This window comes from Aegilops tauschii, chromosome 7, assembly GCF_002575655.3.
Source record: "Aegilops tauschii subsp. strangulata cultivar AL8/78 chromosome 7, Aet v6.0, whole genome shotgun sequence".
Lineage (NCBI taxonomy): Eukaryota > Viridiplantae > Streptophyta > Magnoliopsida > Poales > Poaceae > Aegilops > Aegilops tauschii.
In genome coordinates this window covers 117,010,721-117,031,398 of record NC_053041.3, presented here as the reverse complement: position 1 = coordinate 117,031,398, position 20,678 = coordinate 117,010,721, and the positions used below count along the sequence as shown (strand labels likewise).

Genomic DNA, 20,678 nt, shown 5'->3' with positions numbered 1-20,678 from the left:
ATATAATTTCAGAGCGAAGCGGAAAATCATCGTAACAAGAAAATAAAGTTTCTACGATTTGATCGTGGAGAAGAGTATTTGAGTTACGAGTTTCGCCTTCAGTTAAAACAATGTGAAATAGTTTCACTACTCACGCCACCTGGAACACCACAGTGTAATGGTGTGTCCGAACATCGTAACCGTACTTTATTAGATATGGTGCGATATATGATGTCTCTTACCGATCTACCACTATCGTTTTTGGGGTTATGCATTAGAGACAACTGCATTCACGTTAAATAGGGTACCATCTAAATCCGTTGAGACGACATCTTATGAGCTGTGGTTTGGCAAGAAACCAAAGTTGTCGTTTCTTAAAGTTTGGGGTTGCGATGCTTATGTGAAAAGGTTTCATCCTGATAAGCTCAAACCCAAATCGGAGAAATGTGTCTTCATAGGATACCCAAAGGAGACAGTTGGGTACACCTTCTATCACAGATCCGAAGGCAAGACATTCGTTGCTAAGAATGGATCCTTTCTAGAGAAGGAGTTTCTCTCGAAAGAAGTGAGTGGGAGGAAAGTAGAACTTGATGAGGTAACTGTACCTGCTCCCTTATTGGAAAGTAGATCATCACATAAACCAGTTTCTGCGACACCTACACCAATTAGTGAGGAAGTTAATGATGATGATCATGAAACTTCAGATCAAGTTATTACTGAACCTCGTAGGTCAACCAGAGTAAGATCCGCACCAGAGTGGTACGGTAATCCTGTTCTGGAGGTCATGTTACTTGACCATGATGAACCTACGAACTATGAGGAAGCGATGATGAGCCCAGATTCCGCAAAATGGCTTGAGGCCATGAAATCTGAGATGAGATCCATGTATGAGAACAAAGTATGGACTTTGATTGACTTGCCCAATGATCGGCGAGCCATTGAGATTAAATGGATCTTCAAGAGGAAGACAGACGCTGATAGTAGTGTTACTATCTACAAAGCTAGAATTGTCGCAAAAGGTTTTTGACAAGTTTAAGGTGTTGACTACGATGAGAGTTTCTCACTCGTATCTATGCTTAAGTCTGTCCGAATCATGTTAGCAATTGCCGCATTTTATGAAATCTGGCAAATGGATAAATAAAACTGCATTCCTTAATGGATTTATTAAAGAAGAGTTGTATATGATGCAACCAGAAGGTTTTGTCAATCCTAAAAGTGCTAACAAAATATGCAAACTCCAGCGATCCATCTATGGACTGGTGCAAGCATCTCGGAGTTGGAATATACGCTTTGATAAGTTGATCCAAGCATATAGTTTTATACAGACTTGCGGTGAAGACTGTATTTACAAGAAAGTGAGTGGGAGCACTACGGCATTTCTTATAAGTATATGTGAATGACATATTGTTGATCGGAAATAATGTAGAATTATTCTGCAAAGCATAAAGGAGTGTTTGAAAGGAGCTTTTCAAAGAAAGACCTCGGTGAAGCTGCTTACATATTGAGCATCAAGATCTATAGAGATAGATCAAGACGCTTGATAAGTTTTTTCAATGAGTACATACCTTAACAAGATTTTGAAGTAGTTCAAAATAGAACAGTCAAAGAAAGAGTTCTTGCCTGTGTTACAAGGTGTGAAATTGAGTAAGACTCAAAGCCCGACCACGGCAGAAGATAGAAAAGAGAATGAAATTCATTCCCTATGCCTTGGCCCTAGGTTCTATAAAGTATGCCATGATGTGTACCAGATCTATTGTATACCCTACAATGATTTTGGCAAGGGAGTACAATAGTGATCTAGGAGTAGATCACTGGACAACGGTCAAAATTATCCTTAGTGGAATAAGGATATGTTTCTCGATTATGGAAGTGACAAAAGGTTCGTCGTAAAGGGTTACGTCGATGCAAGTTTTGACACTAATCTAGATGACTCTAAGTCTCGGTCTAGATACATATTGAAATTGGGAGCAATTAGCTAAGAGTAGCTCCGTGCAGAGCATTGTAGACATAGAAATTTGCAAAATACTTACGGATCTGAATGTGACAGACCCGTTGACTAAAATTATCTCACAATCAAAACATGATCACACCTTAGTACTCTTTGGGTGTTAATCACATAGCGATGTGAACTGGATTATTGACTCTAGTAAACCCTTTGGGTGTTGGTCACATGACAATGTGAACTATGGGTGTTAATCACATGGTGATGTGAATTATTGATGTTAAATCACATGGCGATGTGAACTAGATTATTGACTCTAGTGCAAGTGGAGACTGAAGGAAATATGCCCTAGAGGCAATAATAAAGTATTATTTATTTCCTTATATCATGATAATTTTTTATTATTCATGCTAGAATTGTATTAACTGGAAACATAATACATGTGTGAATACATAGACAAACAGAGTGTCACTAGTATGCCTCTACTTAACTAGCTCGTTAATCAAAGATGGTTATGTTTCCTAGCCATAGACATGAGTTGTCATTTGATTAACGGGATCACCTCATTAGGAGAATGACGTGATTGACTTGACCCATTCCGTTAGCTTAGCACTCGATCGTTTAGTATGTTGCTATTGCTTTCTTCATGACTTATACATGTTCCTATGACTATGAGATTATGCAACTCCCGTTTACCGGAGGAACACTTTGTGTGCTACCAAACGTCACAACGTAACTGGGTGATTATAAAGGTGCTCTACAGGTGTCTCCAAAGGTACTTGTTGGGTTGGCGTATTTCGAGATTAGGATTTGTCACTTCGATTGTCGGAGAGGTATCTCTGGGCCCACTCAGTAATGCACATCACTATAAGCCTTGCAAGCATTGTAACTAATGAGTTAGTTGCGGGATGATGTATTACGGAACGAGTAAAGAGACTTGCCGGTAACGAGATTGAACTAGGTATCGAGATACCGACTATCGAATCTCGGGCAAGTAACATACCGATGACAAAGGGAACAACGTATGTTGTTATGCGGTCTGACCGATAAAGATCTTCGTAGAATATGTGGGAACCAATATGAGCATCCAGGTTCCGCTATTGGTTATTGACCGGAGAGGTGTCTCGGTCATGTCTACATAGTTCTCAAACCCGTAGGGTCCGCACGCTTAACGTTACGATGACAGTTTTATTATGAGTTTATGTATGTTGATGTACCGAAGGAGTTCGGAGTCCCGGATGAGATAGGGGACATGACGAGGAGTCTCGAAATGGCCGAGACATAAAGATCGATATATTGGACGATTATATTCGGACTTCGGAAAGGTTCCGAGTGATTCGGGTATTTTTCGGAGTACCGGAGAGTTACGGGAATTCGTATTGGGCCTTAATGGGCCATACGGGAAAGGAGAGAAAGGCCCCAAAGGGAGGCCGCACCCCTCCCCATGGACTAGTCCGAATTGGACTAGGGAGGGGGGCGCCCCCTTCCTTGTTTCTCCTTCTCCCTTCCCTTTTCCTACTCCAACAAGGAAAGGAGGAGTCCTACTCCCGGTGGTGGGAGTAGGACTCCCCCCTTGGCGCGCCTCTCCCCTTGGCCGGCCGCCTCCCCCTTGCTCCTTTATATACGGGGGCAGGGGGCACCCCATGGACACAACAATTGATCAACTATCTTTTAGCCGTGTGCGGTGCCCCCCTCCACCATATTACACCTCGATAATATCGTTGCGGAGCTTAGGCGAAGCCCTGCGTCGGTAGAACATCATCATCGTCACCACGCCGTCGTGCTGACCAAACTCTCCCTCAACACTCGGCTGGATCAGAGTTCGAGGGACGTCATCGAGCTGAACGTGTGCTGAACTCGGAGGTGTCGTGCGTTCGGTACTTGATCGATCGGATCGTGAAGACGTACGACTACATCAACCGCGTTGTGATAACGCTTCCGCTTTCGGTCTACGAGGGTACGTGGACAACACTCTCCCCTCTCGTTGCTATGCATCACCATGATCTTGCGTGTGCGTAGGAAATTTTTTGAAATTACTACGCTCCCCAACATTAAGGTACTGTAATGAACTCATTCTTTATTTATATTGGTGTTAAACCTACTGTATTCCAACTTCTCTATGGTTCATACCCCCCCCCCCCCTCATACTAGCCATAGATTCATCAAAATAAGCAAACAACACACACAAAACAGAATCTGTCAAAAGCAGAACAGTCTGTAGTAATCTGTATCAAACGCAAACTTCTCTAACTCAGAAAAATCTACCAAAATAGGAGGACCTAAAAAGTTTTCTTATTGATCTACTGCAATTGGAATCAGTATTTTATCACTTTCTGGTGATTTTTAACAAAATTTTTCGTGAGCAGAAAGTTTCTATCATTTTCAGCAATATCAAATAATTATCACCCAAGAAGATCCTATAGGTTTTACTTGGCACAAACACTAATTAAAACATAAAACCACATCTAACCAGAAGCTAGATGAAATATTTATTACTAAACAGGAGCAAAAGAAAGGGACAAAAATAAAATTGGGTTGCCTCTCAACAAGCGCTATTGTTTAACGCCCCTAGCTAGGCATTTTTTATTGCAAGGATAAATCAGAAAACTGACAGAAAATACTAATTTTACTTTATTTATCCTAAATAACAGAAATTAAAAGAGGGTACAGAAGGTTGTGCTTTCTAACTTCATCCATCTCATGCTCATCAAAAGGAATCCACTAACAAGGTTGATCAGGTCTTGTTAACAAACTCATTCCGAATTGCATGAAACTGGAGAATTTTTGAATAGCACTAGGTTACCTCAACGGGGATATGCACGTCCCCATAATAAGAATATCATATTTCTTCTTGACAGTAGGTAGAGGAAATTCAAAACCTCCAAAAATAATTGATGGAATTTTTTCAATAGAGTTGATACTATGAACTTGAGGTTGTTTCCTCGGAAAGTGTACTGTATGCTCATTGCCATTAACATGAAAAGTGGCATTGCCTTTGTTGCAATCAATAACAGCCCCTGCAGTATTCAAAAAGGGTCTTCCAAGAATAATAGACATACTATCGTCCTCGGGAATATCAAGAATAACAAAGTCCGTTAAACTAGTAACGTTTGCAACCACAACAGGCACATCCTCACAAATACCGACAGGTATAGCAGTTGATTTATCAGCCATTTGCAAAGATATTTCAGTAGGTGTCAACTTATTCAAATCAAGTCTACGATATAAAGAGAGAGGCATAACACTAACACCGGCTCCAAGATCACATAAAGCAGTTTTAACATAGTTTCGTTAATGGAGCATGGTATAGTTGGTACTCCTGGATCTCCTAACTTCTTTGGTATTCCACCCTTAAAAGTATAATTAGCAAGCATGGTGGAAATTTCAGCTTTCGGTATCTTTCTTTTATTAGTAACAATTTCTTTCATGTACTTAGCATAAGGATTCATTTTGAGCATATCAGTTAAACGCATACGCAAAAAGATAGGTCTAATCATTTCAGCAAAGCGCTCAAAATCCTCATCATCCTTTTTCTTGGATGGTTTGGGAGGAAAAGGCATGGGTTTCTGAACCCATGGCTCTCTTTCCTTACCGTGCTTCCTAGCAACAAAGTCTCTCTTATCATAACTTTGATTCTTTGATTGTGGGTTATCAAGATCAACAGCAGGTTCAATTTCTGCATCATTATCATTACTAGGTTGAGCATCGACATGAACATCATCATTAACATTATCACTAGGTTCATGTTCATTACCAGATTGTGTTTCAGCATCAGAAATAGAAATATCATTGGGATTCTCAGGTGTGTCAACAACAGGTTCACTAGAAGCATGCAAAGTCCTATCATTTTTCTTTTTCTTCCTCTTAGAAGGACTAGGTGCATCAATATTATTTCTCCAAGAATCCTGCTCAATTCTCTTAGGGTGACCCTCAGGATACAAAGGTTCCTGAGTCACTTTACCCCCTCTAGTTGCAACTCTAACAGCAAAGTCATTATTCTTACTATTCAATTCATTGAGCAAATCATTCTGAGCTTTAAGTACTTGTTCTACTTGAGTGGTAACCATAGAAGCATGTTTACTAATGAGTTTAAGTTTAACTTTAACTCTAGACATATAATCACTCAAGTGTTCAATCATATAAGCATTGCGTTTTAATTCTCTACCAAAATAAGCATTGAAGTCTTCTTGCTTAACCATAAAATTATCAAACTCATCCAAACATTGGCTAGCAAACTTAGTAGGAGGGATTTTAGCTTTATCATATCTATAGAGAGAATTTACCTTTACTACCTGTGTCGGGTTATCAAGACCGTGTGTTTCTTCAATAGGTGATGGATTAAAACCATGTATTTCTTCAACAGGCGGTAAATTAAGACCATGTATTTCTTCAACAGGAGGTAAATTCTTAACATCTTCAGCTTGTATACCTTTTTCTTTCATAGATTTCTTTGCCTCTTGCATATCTTCAGGACTGAGAAATAGAACACCCCTTTTCTTCGGAGTTGGTTTAGGAGTTGGTTCAGGAAGTGTCCAATTATTTTCATTTGTTAACATATTATTCAATAGAATTTCAGCTTGATCAGCAGTTCTTTCCCTGAAAACACAACCAGCACAACTATCCAGGTGGTCTCTGGAGGCATCGGTTAGTCCATTATAAAAGATATCAAGTATTTCATTTTTCTTGAGAGGGTGACCAGGCAAAGCATTAAGTAATTGGAGAAGCCTCCCCCAAGCTTGTGGGAGACTCTCTTCTTCAATTGCATGAAATTATATATTTCCCTTAAAGCAGCTTGTTTCTTATGAGCAGGGAAATATTTAGCAGAGAAGTAATAAATCATATCCTGGGGACTACACACACAACCAGGATCAAGAGAATTAAACCATATCTTAGCATCACCCTTTAATGAGAACGGAAATATTTTAAGGATATAATAGTAGCGAGTTTTCTCATCATTAGTGAACAGGGTGGTTATATCATTTAATTTAGTAAGATGTGCCACAATAGTTTCAGATTCATAGCCATAGAAAGGATCAGATTCAACCAAAGTAATTATATCAGGGTCGACAGAGAATTCATAATCCTTATCAGTAACAAAGATAGGTGAAGTAGCATAAGCAGGATCATACTTCATTCTAGCATTCAGAGATTTTTGTTTCAGCTTAGCTAATAATTTCTTAAGATCACTTCTATCATTGCGAGCAAGAAAATCTCTAGAAGTTTCTTCATCCATAACATAACCCTCAGGCACAACAGGCAATTCATATCTAGGGGGAAAATCTTCATCATCACTTTCATCAATATTATCAGTTTCAATAATTTCATTCTCTCTAGCCCTAGCAAGTTGTTTGTCAAGAAATTCACCAAGTGGCACAGTAGTATCAAGCATAGAAGTAGTTTCATCATAAGTATCATGCATAGCAGAAGTGGCATCATCAATAACATGCGACATATCAGAATTAATAGCAGAAGCAGGTTTAGGTGTCGCAAGCTTACTCAAAACAGAAGGCGAATCAAGTGCTGAGCTAGATGGGAGTTCCTTACCTCCCCTCGTAGTTGAGGGATAATTTTTTGTTTTCGCGTCTTTCAAGTTCTTCATAGTGACCAGCAGATATAAATCCCAAGTGACTCAAAGAATAGAGTTATGCTCCCCGGCAATGGCGCCAGAAAATAGTCTTGATAACCCACAAGTATAGGGGATCGCAACAGTTTTTGAGGGTAGAGTATTCAACCCAAATTTATTGATTCGACACAAGGGGAGACAAAGAATATTCTCAAGTATTAGCAGTTAAGTTGTCAATTCAACCACACCTAGATAACTTAGTATCTGCAGCAAAGTATTTAGTAGCAAAGTAGTATGGAAGTAACAGTAACGGTAGCAAAAGTAATATTTTTGGGTTTTGTAGTGATTGTAACAGTAGCAACGGAAAAGTAAAATAAGCGGAGAACAATATGTGAAAAGCTCGTAGGCATTGGATCGGTGATGGAGAATTATGCCGGATGCGGTTCATCATGTAACAGTGATAACATAGGGTGACACAGAACTAGCTCCAATTCATCAATGTAATGTAGGCATGTATTCCGAATATAGTCATACGTGCTTATGGAAAAGAACTTGCATGACATCTTTTGTCCTACCCTCCCGTGGCAGCGGGGTCCTATTGGAAACTAAGGGATATTAAGGCCTCCTTTTAATAGAGTACCGGACCAAAGCATTAACACATAGTGAATACATGAACTCCTCAAACTACGGTCATCACCGGGAGTGGTCCCGATTATTGTCACTTCGGGGTTGCCGGATCATAACACATAGTAGGTGACTATAGACTTGCAAGATAGGATCAAGAACTCACATATATTCATGAAAACATAATAGGTTCAGATCTGAAATCATGCCACTCGGGCCCTAGTGACAAGCATTAAGCATAGCAAAGTCATAGCAACATCAATCTCAGAACATAGTTGATACTAGGGATCAAACCCTAACAAATCTAACTCGATTACATGATAAATCTCATCCAACCCATCACCGTCCAGCAAGCCTATGATGGAATTACTAACGCACAGAAGTGAGCATCATAAAATTGGTGATGGAGGATGGTTGATGATGACGATGGCGACGGATTCCCCTCTCCGGAGCCCCGAACGGACTCCAGATCAGCCCTCCCGAGAGAGTTTAGGGCTTGGCGGCGGCTCCGTATCGTAAAACACGATGAATCTTTCTCTCTGATTTTTTTCTCCCCGAACACGAATATATAGAGTTGGAGTTGAGGTCGGTGGAGCTGCAAGGGGCCCACGAGGCAGGGGGCGCGCCCTGGGGGTCAGGCACGCCTCCCACCCTCGTGGACAGGGTGTGGACCCCCTGGCCTTGATTCTTTCGCCAATATTTTTTATTATTTCCAAAAATAATCTCCGTGAAGTTTCAGTCATTCGGAGAACTTTTGTTTCTGCACAAAGATAAAACCATGGCAATTCTGCTGAAAACAGCGTCAGTCCGGGTTAGTTATATTCAAATCTTGCAAGTTAGAGTCCAAAACAAGGGCAAAAGTGTTTGGAAAAGTAGATACGACGGAGACGTATCAGTATTCTCCTGCTGCTAGGAGGGCATCTCTAATATCTTCCCCTTCGACCTAAAACACAAGGCAAATATTAGCAAACATGCAGTCTATGTAGGTACCATAGTTACTTGCATAGGTAAATCCATTTATCTAAAAATGTATAAAACCACGAACAATGATATCTCTTGTCCACTTACAAAAAGGCTACTACGGTGCTTCTCAATAAGATATGGTCACCCTAGTGAGTCAATCACAGCTCTTATCACTTGAAATAAAGACCATGAATCACAACACGATTCAGGATTAAGGTACTAAAACATTCACACTGTTTTAGATAATACAAAAGGGTGAACAGATACCTTAGGTGTACATATTCAAAGCACTCAACCAATCGGATACTTAAAAAATCTGTAGAAAGCAAATCATAATCACACCTACATGAAAAGAAATTAAGTAGTCTTGTAAGCACACTCTCTGAAAATCAGTGCTAATGATTTTAAATTCTGACATAACACACATGGATGGGGCATAGCTTGTGACACTGCAAGATATGGTAACTACAGATTGCGACAATTGTCGAAAAAACATTTATACACGCACCATTTAATTTGGACAACATTCTAGTACATTAACATTTGTTCAAGAGAAGGAGCAAGACAAAATGGAGGGAGTGATCTTCTAAAAATGGAGGGACTAGTTACTGAGGAGCAGTACCTACCATGAGACCGGGATGGAGGAAAAAAATTGCATGGTACATAGAACTGCATGGTATCAGGACAAAATTATGAAGGGCCAGATCTGCCAACTACCAACAAATGTATAGACAATCCAGATCCCAAACAATTGAGGTGATCTTCGAATCAGTATGCCTTTTCTGCCTGGAGAAAACAAGAAGGAATAATATTACTGCAATAAGCTGAAAGATCAGAAGACTATAGTCTATTTGCGAACTTTGGTCGTCAGCAATTCAAAAGCACATCTTATATTTAATTTCTTGTCGGGCTTATAACTTGAACTATTTTACTTAAACACAAGAAGACAAGAGAACTATATGCTACAAAGGTATGGGAAGATAAAGCAATAAAGTAGGCGACAACATATTAAAGATTAAACTATATATAATCAAACATGTCACCTCCTCTTCTGATATTGTCAGTAGTCTCTCCTCTTGAGCATGCCATCTTCGGACAACCACCTGGAAATATCAGGCAAGAGATGAGTACATGTAAACAAGCAATTGTGTGTAATTATCATAATTCTGACAGCTAAGACCGCTCGAAATTTCCAACACAGTATAAATCTTTGTTTGGCTCTTCTCTTTCCAAGTATAGTACATCTTCCAGGTGCATTGTTTTCTTAACTATTTTTCACCCACCACTCTATAGACAGGAAATGTGAATCTTGGTACATAAATACACATGAGCACTGTTTGTTATCTGATTCAGACTCGGATATACATGTAACTGTTGTTTAAGAAGTTATAGCATCAGTTCTCGAGAAAACTCTCAAACTATAGTACACAATAAAAGGGGACATATAAACCAGAGTACTTCAAAGGTGAGGAACTTGATTTGGAACAGGGGCAAGTACCTGAGACGGGTGGGTAGTAAGGAAGAATCCAACAGTAGGTGCAAACTCATTCCCGTGCCTAAAAGGATTGCAGATAGTGGAGAAGCAATCAGTGGCATATCATATTGCATCACAGAATGGCATCATCCATAACCGAACAACGTTAATCATTAGAACATGTGGAAAAACCGAGTGAAATGAACAAATTATGCAATGAACTTTCACAAACCTAAACAGTGGACAACAACTTTTTCAGGATGTCCCAGAAACAGGTTAAGGGGTCAAACGGAAGAGGGGGAAATGCAAGGCAGCATGATGTTGCTAATCTAGAACTACTCCACAAAGCAAGTTTGGATCTACTCTCAGATCAACTTGTAAATAGAGGCATACAGCGGTTTTGCTTCGTATCTAGACTCTAGTGTATTCTCGCCGAAATCACTGATACTTGTCCAGCAGATGATTTACAGCAGCTAAAAATTTCAGAGATGCTAGAAGCACTTGTGCATCTAAAATCACTAAAAGGGTTGCCCGTATTATTGGTAAGAAATGTTTTCTACCAGCTGGGGGAGCAGTAGTGGAGGAAACGCGGGCCTGGGGGCACCATCTTGATCCCTCTGAACCTGGGGCCGACCGAGAACACCTGAAGCAGCAGTCAATCTCTTGAATCAATCAAATCGAAGCAAAGCATGGCGAGATAGATAGGGCGTAACCACCAGTGGCGTGGCGGCCAGTGCGAGGCGCGGCGGTGACGTACCTGGTGTCGACGCCGAGGACGGTGTGCTGGGGCACGTCGAGGAGCACGCCAGCTCCGTGGCCGCCTCGGGGTCCATCCGTGCTGCCGCGCCTGCCCGGCTGCTCCCCATGCCAACACCGCCCGATGCGGCTATCCACAACCCCGACGGCGCATGCGCTTCTCCCTTCTGTGCAGCTGCGTGAGGAAAAGAAACAAAACGACAGCCTCAAATGTATGGATATAATCGAAGCAAGGAAGCCAGAGAGAGGAGAAGAGGGATGGTGGACCTTGGCATCACGTCGAGGTCTCTCGCGACGGAGTGGAAGAAGAAGGACGCGGCCATGGGGCCCAGTCGGCCGGCGAGCCCACGCTGTTGCGCTCTCCTTCCTCTCCTCCGCTCTGCCCTGCTTTAACTCACGGCCGCCGCTACTGATGGCTCCGCCGCCCTTCATGGTCGCGAGTGGCTAGCACAAGGGACGGCCAGGAGGAGGAGAGAGGCGCAGAGGAGCAGCGGCGGCTTCCGTCCTTGCCGCCGTCGACCCGCGGGAAGGAGAGGAAGGAAGAGGACGCGGGGGCGGAGGTGGCCTCCGTATCACGCTTCCAATAGGAGATGACGGCGGTGTGGGGATGGCCCTGGACGGCAGCGGGGCAGGGAGGCGCGGGCGGGAGGAAGAGAAGAGGGGGCGACGACGGCGGCGCACGTGCGGGATGGGGGCCTGGGCGGGCGGCGGCGGAGGCGGCCGGCAGGCGGCGGCAGCGGCCGGCGGGCGGGGGCCTAGGGTTTGGAGGGGGGAGAGGCGAGGTGCGGGTGCGGGAGGAGGAGGCGGCGCGAGCGAGAGAGGAGCCGGTAGGTCATCTCCACACGAGTCGTCGCCTTTTATACCCCCAGTGCGCGAAATGATCAAAATGCCCTCAGCGGGGCAGGCTATTTACGCGCGGTGGCACGACGGGGACGCACACTGTTCATTGCAACGGCCTCAGTTTTGATCCGACGGCCGAGATTGTCCGAGAGCAAGATTGGACGGTCCAAATCACATCAAGTAAACGATCCGATGGCCCAGAGTCGCTAAACTCTGAGGAGCCAGGTAGCTCGCTTCGTCTCATCTTTCTCGATTTAGCCAAAACCAATCATACAGAAGAATAAGCAGATGACTCATTGTAACTATGGTAACCAACAAGGATTAATTTTACAACGAAATAAAAGGCGCTCATTGCGTATTTACGCTAGCTAACACGATCTGACTTATTGTGACTTTGTTGTCCAACTAAATAAAATCCCCATGTTTCTCTAATAGGTAAATTATTAGTATTATTGAAGTGAACGTTATCAAAACTGCTCCAGAAAATCAACCAAATTTGTGCAAGATCGCTTAGAGAAGCTACAATCCCTTAATTTTCTCGCAAGCCATATGATTAAGGCTAAAACAATTTAAATTAATATGCAAATTACAGACTTAATGTGTATATTCATAATCATTACATACAAACAATTTGATGGTAAAATTATAAAATTAATTATATATTATTTATATCTACAGTAAATATTAATAGTAAATAATCTGCTAAACGTCTTTAATATTTTTCTTCATCTTACACTAGGATTACATTGTAGCACTATGACTTTGCTTCTCTAAGTTAGAAGATCCGGCTCCATGTCTTTCATGTTCGCCCTGTAATCTAAGTTACCTTTCATGTTAGCCCTGTTATCTAAGTTAGGGGATCTTAGAGGATCCGGCTCCATGTCTATCATGTTCGCCCTGTAATCTAAGTTGTCTTTCATGATAGCCCTGTTATCTAAGTTAGGGGATCCGGCTCCATGTCTTTCATGTTCGCCCTCCGAAATCAAAATTCTCCAACACAGCAAGACGAGAATACGGACGGCCAAACGGCACCACACCAAGAAAACTGTAAGCAAGACAGGCCACAAGAATTGCATACAACGCAGCAGCAAATTTCATCAGGATCTAAGGAACAGAACGCTGAAATTTCAGAATTACTCGGAAACAATGAGACATTTGTTTGCATTTTTATCACAAACCAACCATATAGACGAAACAGGAAATGAGTCATTGTAACTATGTAGCCAACCAGAGTTTTTTCTACAACAAAATAAAAGTCGCCTCTTGCCTATTGCTAACACGATCTGAAACCAGAGGCGACGAACGGACAGCTCTACACTGCTGCAACCCGGCTATGGAAGTTGAAGGCCTTGTACAATGGGAGGTGCTTAGAGAAATAAACCAGACTTTTCTTAAATGCCAATGCTTATTTGTACAGGAAAGACGCTTCATGAATAAATAGGCACCAGTGCTTCAAAAAACCCGATTTATTTTTCTAAGCAACTCTCTAAACACCTTTCATTGTACAAGGCCTAAGTCGAGTAGGCAGACGCTTGATCTATGCGCGCTCCCCGCGAATGCGGCGGGCGAGCTGGATGTCCTTGGGCATGATGGTGACGCGCTTGGCGTGGATGGCGCAGAGGTTAGTGTCCTCGAAAAGCCCGACGAGGTACGCCTCGGCGGCCTCCTGGAGCGCCAGCACGGCGTGGCTCTGGAACCGGAGGTCCGTCTTGAAGTCCTGCGCGATCTCCCGCACCAGGCGCTGGAACGGCAGCTTGCGGATGAGCAGCTCCGTGCTCTTCTGATACTTGCGGATCTCGCGCAGCGCCACGGTGCCGGGCCTGTAGCGGTGGGGCTTCTTCACGCCGCCCGTGGTCGGCGCCGACTTCCTCGCCGCCTTGGTGGCCAGCTGCTTGCGGGGCGCCTTGCCGCCGGTGGACTTCCGGGCGGTCTGCTTCGTACGCGCCATCAATCTCTCCTTCTCCTTGTCGAGGACTTCGAACTGGGATTCGGCTTGCGCGCGCTGCGGTTTGGAGAAGGCAACGAATTCGGTAGTGAGGGGAGGAGGGGGGAAGTGGGGTGGGAATTTTATAGGTGACGGGTGTGGGGGAAGGGAAGCCTGGCCGAGGCGGTTTCTTCCGATCGTGGGGGAGAGTGTCTCGGATTGCGTTTGGGTGATTGATTGGATCTAACGGCTGGAGGCTGCGGCCAGGAAGCACACGATCCCCGTGCTTGGCGGTGATTGGTGCAAGATCCCCGACGAGGTGCGGATCGGTGACGTGGCGGTGCATATGGCTGTGGGTCTCGTGCGTTCGTCGACCGAGTCAGTTGACTTCTTTTCTCAACGACGTTTCATTCTTAAAACATCTCCAGTCTATTAAAAAAGCACATATCACGTCGGAAAAAAATACACATATAATCCCGTTTTAAAAAAATACACGTATAAGAAAAATTGAGACAAATAAAAAATGATCCAGCAGTTTCCCTAACCGTAAAAAAAAATTGAATCTCTTCGGAAAAAAACACGCATCACCCCTCGAATAGAAGAAGCGTTGCTTCTCTCCCTATATTTTTTCCACCCATGCAATGTCAGTGTGTCGCCGCAAATGACTGCCGGACACACACGCAGCCGCCGCCGCTACCTGCCCAATCGTCGCCTACTGCACTGCCTCCGCATGTAGGCAGCCATCGGAGCTTCATCGGTCGCGGGAGTCTTCCATACACGCGCGTTAGAGAGGGGGAGAGAGAGTGTGTGTGTGATCCACTGACAGACAGGACACATATGTCAGTCTTAGTTTGGGAAGAGGTTTACAGCGGAATTACTACAGCCGAACACCCGTGAAACTCAATAAAATTATTGAAAGAGCCCTTAAACACACTCAAAGGGAGGGGTTAGGGAATTGCTCGTGATGCTCTTAATCCAATAGGCACAGGCTCACCGCTCACGGCCTCTTCGCTTCAAAGACTTTCTAAAAAATTCACAGTATGAAAATCCTTACGAATATTTGTTGTATGGGTTGTTTAATTTGCAAAGTTTTGCCACACTACATCTTAAAAAGACATTTTCTTGCATGTCAAGTTTGTAACCACTAAAATGTTGTAATTTTTTACTATGCATGACAATATAATCACGCTTTCTTCATATTCACGTGTTATGGAATCACGTGAATTAAACTTTAACCCAGTCGTCAGTAGGCATTGTCTCGGTGTGTGTGTGTGTGCACGCACTGGTGTGAGTGAGTATGTGTGTCTACATTGTAATTGATGTTTTTTCGGAAGAAGAAAAAAAGGGTGCTAGGCGCTGGTCGACTCATCAGTTGCCTTCCATGACGTCTGATGTGACGCTTGCGATTAATAGTCGATTTTGCTAACTCTCCCTTCGCCCCCACCACGAGAGGAGGGCATCGCCGCCGCATATTTCGTTTGGAGCGTCAATGCAACTCACAACCCATCTGCAACGCTTTGATGGTAGTTTGTTGTCGTGGCGTCGTGGCATCTCCGCCTGTCGCCAGTTGCAACACTGATGTTGCTGGTTGCAGCAATCAGGTTTGCCGATCACAGCACCGGGCTCGCCACTCATGGACCATGTAGCACCATGTAGCTCTGGTTCTAGCACCTGGACCCGTCAGCTCCAGCAAAACATGCAGTCGCAACACGTTCACGTCAAAATAGGAGAGGTTCCATCTAAAAGGCAAGGCAAATGGGCCAACCCACTCTGTCACGAGCAGTTTTCTTTTCCCTTCAGCTTCTAGTCATGTTTTCTCCACACACAAAAAGACGATTGTTCTCTTAGGCTGATCGTAATAGGAATATCATAGGTAGTATCATGCATGTCAACTAAGCACTATTGATGAGGTGGTATATAATTAAATGAAGCAAGAGATGCTTGAGTATAATGTCATGATATCGTATCATATTAAATGATGTGCTACTTTGTGTCATGCATGGTAATAAATATAGTCATATACTACCAACATATGATACCATGCATTACTGATGTAGTATCATACACTAGTATCATACGCATGATACTAGTATATGATACTCCCCATTACATAATAAGGGGCTACATATTTAAATAAAACTATTAAATAATAAAATATCTTTTAGAAAAAATTTCACTATATGTTTTAAGAAAAGTTCAATGTATACTAAAAAAATGATTGCTGCATGTTAAAAAGATGTTCAATGTGTATTAAAAAAATCATCGTACATTTTAGAAGTTCATCTAATATTAAAAAATCAATGTATATTAAAAATAGTGGGCATTCAAGAAAATGGTCATTATATTTAAATGATTTTTCACCATGTATTTAAAAACAAAAACAAAACTAAAAGAAAATCCGAAAGAAAATTAAAAAAACCATACCAGAAAACCAACATAAAAGCTGCAGCAAAAGTATTGACAGGAAAAACAACGAGAAAAGCCCTGAACTAGGTTCGCCAAACTCGGCTTGCCAGTGAGCGTCGTGACGTCTATTTGCCGCCTGCAGGCAGCGAATACGATCCACCGAAGTAAAAAAAGTTGGAAAATTGGACACTCTTTATTGGAGATGTTGTGAGGAGCGCGCCGTTTTCTTGCATGAGCCCAGAACTACGGGAAGGAAGGAGGAATTGCTTGTACAATGCCCATTACTCTGAACCCACCGTACACCGCTATGGATTCTCTGCCTTATTGTGGCAAAGGCAGATGTAAACAGTAACCTCTCCCTTTGCTCAGTTTCGCCAGTTAGCTTGAAAGGCAACGTCACAGATTGGATGCTATAGAGGGCGTAAACAATACTTTGCTGTAATGCGACTAAACAGTGATTCGTTATGAACAGTACTAGGAACAGTGCTTGCAACGATCTTAGCCTTTCCGCGCCGAGCATACACTGTACCCATTCCAAGTTGTCTAGGGGATGCTTCATAGAGGAAGGATTACTCAAGCCTTCCTAGTTAGTTTTCTTCATTCAGGCTTTGGAAACTAGAACTTTTTGTTTGCGAATTTGGAAATTATAACTTTGAAGGAGATGTCTATGGTGGATTTAATGCTTACTCTAGCATCTGTAGTTGGTTTCACCATTCATAGTTGTGATGTGTCTTTTAATCTTTTACTGAATGGACGTGTACTTATCCACACTTTTTCTGTGCTAGAACTGCCAAGTTTCATGTGCCTTTCTTGCTTCAACTCTTTCTTAAAGAAAAATTGGATATCTTAACCTTTTAACCTAAAATATATCTTACATCACATTGGAACATTTTCAGCGATTTGGTGCGGGTAGCAAGTCATTGCCGGCTTGGAGGCATTCTTGTTTGTACATCTTAATCTTTCAACAATGTTACTGTGCCGGCCCTTCATCCACTTCACCATGCCGGCCCACAAGGACCTCGCCGTTCGCAGGGGCTCGATCGTGGTGGATGGCGTCTCCTTCCTGCTGGAGCCATGGAGGGAGGACACGCACGCCATCCACGACACTTGGATGCTGCATGTGCGCGTCGTCATGGAGAAGCTGCCGATGCAGCTCTGGACCCTGGAGGGCGCGAAGGACGCGCTGGGCGACGCGGTCATCATCGACCGTCTCGACAGCCGTACGTTCGAGCGCACGGACACGAAGCTGTTCGCCGTCTGGGTGTGGGTGTGGCAGCTGCACCACATCCCCACCAAGCGAACCCTGTGGAAGCACACCAGAGGTGCCGGCCGGGTGGAGGAGATGATCGGCTTCTCGCCCCCTAGCCGGGCCGTCGCGCCGCCGCCGAACCTGCTGCGCTGGGATGTGCTGGTGCACATTGACCGGGTCGAAGACTGGGCGCCCCTTTCCCCACGCTCCTCCCACTCCGGGCAAAGCGGCCTCTCGTCCTCCGACGACGACGACCGCCCGTATCCGCGCTACCCCCACGCGGGGGGCTGGGTGGCTGGCGTGGAGGATGGCAGGCCGGCGCAGGACCTGGGGCCGCGCTTGCGCCCGCCCGCGCAAGTCGCGTCCTCGGGCTGCAAGGGCATGCCATCGGTGGGCCACAGGCACAGCCACGACGGTGATGACAGTGGCGGCCAGCGGAGGTCATGGAAGGACACGCTCCTTGGGCGAAGCCGCGGCAAGGAGCCAGCCGCGCCACCCCCGCTCCTGAGCGCCGCCGCAGCCGCACCCCAACCTCGCGCCGCGGACATGGCCCCTCCAAGGACAGGCGCTCCGACCACGCCCCCAGGGGGCGCCGCTCCGGGGGAGGGGCTGGTTCAAGCCGATCCCGCGGTGCGTCCTCCTCACGCATGCCTGCGACCTCTTCCAACCCGCTGCTCGCGCCTCCCCGGCCTCTGCCCCAGGCTTCGGGCAACGCGCAGGACGACGTCCCGGTGGTCACTTTCTTCGACGGGGTCGACAAGCAGCTGCCGCCTCCGCCGAGGGTGGACACGGGGGCGGCGGCAGTGGACAGGGCGGCAGCGGCCACCATGGACAGGCCGCTTAGCTTCACCGACCAGCCGGGCGCTGGCGGCGGCATCGACGACAACATCGACATGGGTCCGGCCGTCTCGCTCGCCCGCCACACTCCCAGGCCGGCCACCACTCACTCCGTGCAGCTCGGCGCGGTGACCTCCCAAGTGTGTCACCTGCAGATTGCCGACGCGAACGGGGAGGGTGACGCGTGCCAGCTGTTCGTCAATGCCGCGCCATCCGCGCTGGGCAAGCCTCCCGCCCGCGCCAAGACGCCTTCCCGCTCCAGGCCTGCCGCGGCGCCGTCTCGCCAGAGCGCCCGTCAGGCGAAAAACCCGTCCACCGTTCCGGTCAGCCAGCGGGCAACGCTCCGCATCGTCCACGGCCTCGGCATCCTCGGGCCCAAAGAGAGCATGACGGCCAAGGCAGCGGAGGCGCTGATCCGCCGGTTCGACGAGCCCCTGTCCGACTCCGACATCAAGGCCATTGCGAAGCTCACCAACCTCGACGCCGCGGCGCTCAAGATAGCCGCGGGAATGCACGGTCCAGACGGAGAGGCCTCGCAGGCCACCACCTCTCCATGTTAGTGTTTCCTAGTGGTAGCAGTCTCCGGCGACCCCATGCACTAGGCTGGGTTGAGTTAGGTTTCATCATGCATTGTAATAGTATAGGTCTCCTTAGCGAGCGAGGTGTAGTTGTTCGCCGACGGAATTTGGGGCCTGTTGGTGGCCGCCGGTGACCCCCCGGCCCGATGGTGGTGTACCGGTGTTTAACTTCAAGTAGTAGTAGTTGTCGGAGCTATCTTCTGTTTCCCCATGAGTGACACAAACTGCCCGATAATGAGCTGGAATGTGCGGGGTTTGAACTCGCCGGCCCGGCGAGAAGTAGTTTTGGAGACGACGGAGACGCATAGACTCGCCATCCTCTGCCTACAGGAAACGAAGATCGATGAATGGACTAGGGCACTAGTTAGGGAAACTGGAGGAGTGCGGCTCGCCGACTGCGTCGTCCTCCCTGCCGCAGGTACGAGGGGCGGCGTCGCAATCTTCTAGGACAAGAATCGAGTAGAGGTGCTATCGCAGGCCGTCGCCTGCTTCTCCATCACCGCCAAGATCACCATCATCGCTAGCGGCGCTACGTTCTGGCTGACGACAGTCTACGGGCCGGTCGACGATGGAAGGAAGGATGATTTCCTGGCCGAGCTGGCGCGGGCTACTCCGCCCCCAAACGCCCCCTGGCTCATCAACGGTGACTTCAACCTGATCCACGAGGCGCGCGACAAAAACAACACCAACATAAACCGTAGGATCCTGGGAAAATTTCGTGCTGCGATCGACGCGGCAGGGCTGAAGGAGATCAAGTGCAAGAACAGAAGATTTACGTGGAGCAACGAGCGCGCGTCTCCAACCCTAGTTAGCATAGATAAATTCTTTTGCACCATGGCCTGGGCCTCCATGTTTCCCTCCTACCTTCTTCACGCCGCATCCACCTCGTGTTCTGACCACTGCCCGTTGCTGCTGTCGGAGGCGGCGGCCCCTCGCCGCGCGGCTCGCTTCCGCTTCGAGTCCTTTTGGCCGAGATTTCCTCGTTTCCACACTACGGTGCAGAGGCCGTGTGATCGCCCAGTCGCCTCTATCTGCGCTTTCAGGAGAATCAGCACAAAGCTCACGCGAGTGGCCCGAGACCTGAAGATTTGGGCAAGGGGCTTCTTCAGTGAGACAAAGCTTCAAATGCCTATCGCAAACGAGATCGTGCTCCGCCTCGACATAGCTCAGGAGAGTAGACAACTGACAGTAGTGAAGGAAATATGCCCTAGAGGCAATAATAAAGTTATTATTTATTTCCTTATATCATGATAAATGTTTATTATTCATGCTAGAATTGTATTAACCGGAAACATAATACATGTGTGAATACATAGACAAACAGAGTGTCACTAGTATGCCTCTACTTGACTAGCTCGTTAATCAAAGATGGTTATGTTTCCTAGCCATAGACATAAGTTGTCATTTGATTAACGAGATCACCTCATTAGGAGAATGACGTGATTGACTTGACCCATTCCGTTAGCTTAGCACCCGATCGTTTAGTATGTTGCTATTGCTTTCTTCATGACTTATACATGTTCCTCTGACTATGAGATTATGC

At 45.6% G+C, this 20,678-nt stretch overlaps 2 protein-coding genes across 7 annotated transcripts; both read right to left on the bottom strand.

Moving 5' to 3' along the window:
- Positions 1 to 8,259: 8,259 nt before the first annotated feature.
- On the bottom strand, positions 8,260 to 12,129 carry LOC109755406 (uncharacterized). Of its 6 annotated transcripts, none has more exons than XR_012188821.1 (7): positions 11,569 to 12,129; positions 11,303 to 11,476; positions 11,106 to 11,188; positions 10,570 to 10,627; positions 10,115 to 10,174; positions 9,698 to 9,857; positions 8,341 to 9,413 (listed from the first exon to the last, which is right to left on the bottom strand). XR_012188821.1 is itself a non-coding variant. In XM_020314350.4 (6 exons), the coding sequence occupies exons 1-5, from the start codon at positions 11,622 to 11,624 to the stop codon at positions 10,132 to 10,134; spliced, it is 414 nt and encodes a 137-aa protein (XP_020169939.1). In that variant the 5' UTR covers positions 11,625 to 12,129; the 3' UTR covers positions 8,260 to 9,857; positions 10,115 to 10,131. The 6 variants fall into 6 exon arrangements, 3 of the variants coding, with proteins under 3 accessions (XP_020169939.1, XP_073359415.1, XP_040253252.1); XR_012188820.1 differs by having other exon boundaries at positions 8,766 to 9,051; positions 9,339 to 9,413; positions 11,303 to 11,979; XM_020314350.4 differs by having other exon boundaries at positions 8,260 to 9,857.
- A 1,379-nt stretch (positions 12,130 to 13,508) lies between these two features.
- LOC109755249 (histone H3.3) lies at positions 13,509 to 14,220 on the bottom strand. Its single transcript, XM_020314187.4, has one exon. It carries the CDS (start codon positions 14,087 to 14,089, stop codon positions 13,679 to 13,681), a length of 411 nt encoding a protein of 136 aa, XP_020169776.1. The 5' UTR covers positions 14,090 to 14,220; the 3' UTR covers positions 13,509 to 13,678.
- Between the last annotated feature and the right edge of the window lie 6,458 nt (positions 14,221 to 20,678).

Bases quoted from the DNA above. Each gene is read 5' to 3' on its own strand.
- LOC109755406 (XM_040397318.3), bottom strand. From the start codon at position 11,733: ATGAAGGGCGGCGGAGCCATCAGTAGCGGCGGCCGTGAGTTAAAGCAG. The intron at 10,628-11,105 runs GTAGAAAACATT...CAATCCTTTTAG, and splicing joins CACTACTGCTCCCCCAGCTG to GCACGGGAATGAGTTTGCAC. The intron at 10,175-10,569 runs GTACTTGCCCCT...TGATATTTCCAG, and splicing joins TTACTACCCACCCGTCTCAG to GTGGTTGTCCGAAGATGGCA.
- LOC109755249 (XM_020314187.4), bottom strand. From the start codon at position 14,089: ATGGCGCGTACGAAGCAGACCGCCCGGAAGTCCACCGGCGGCAAGGCG.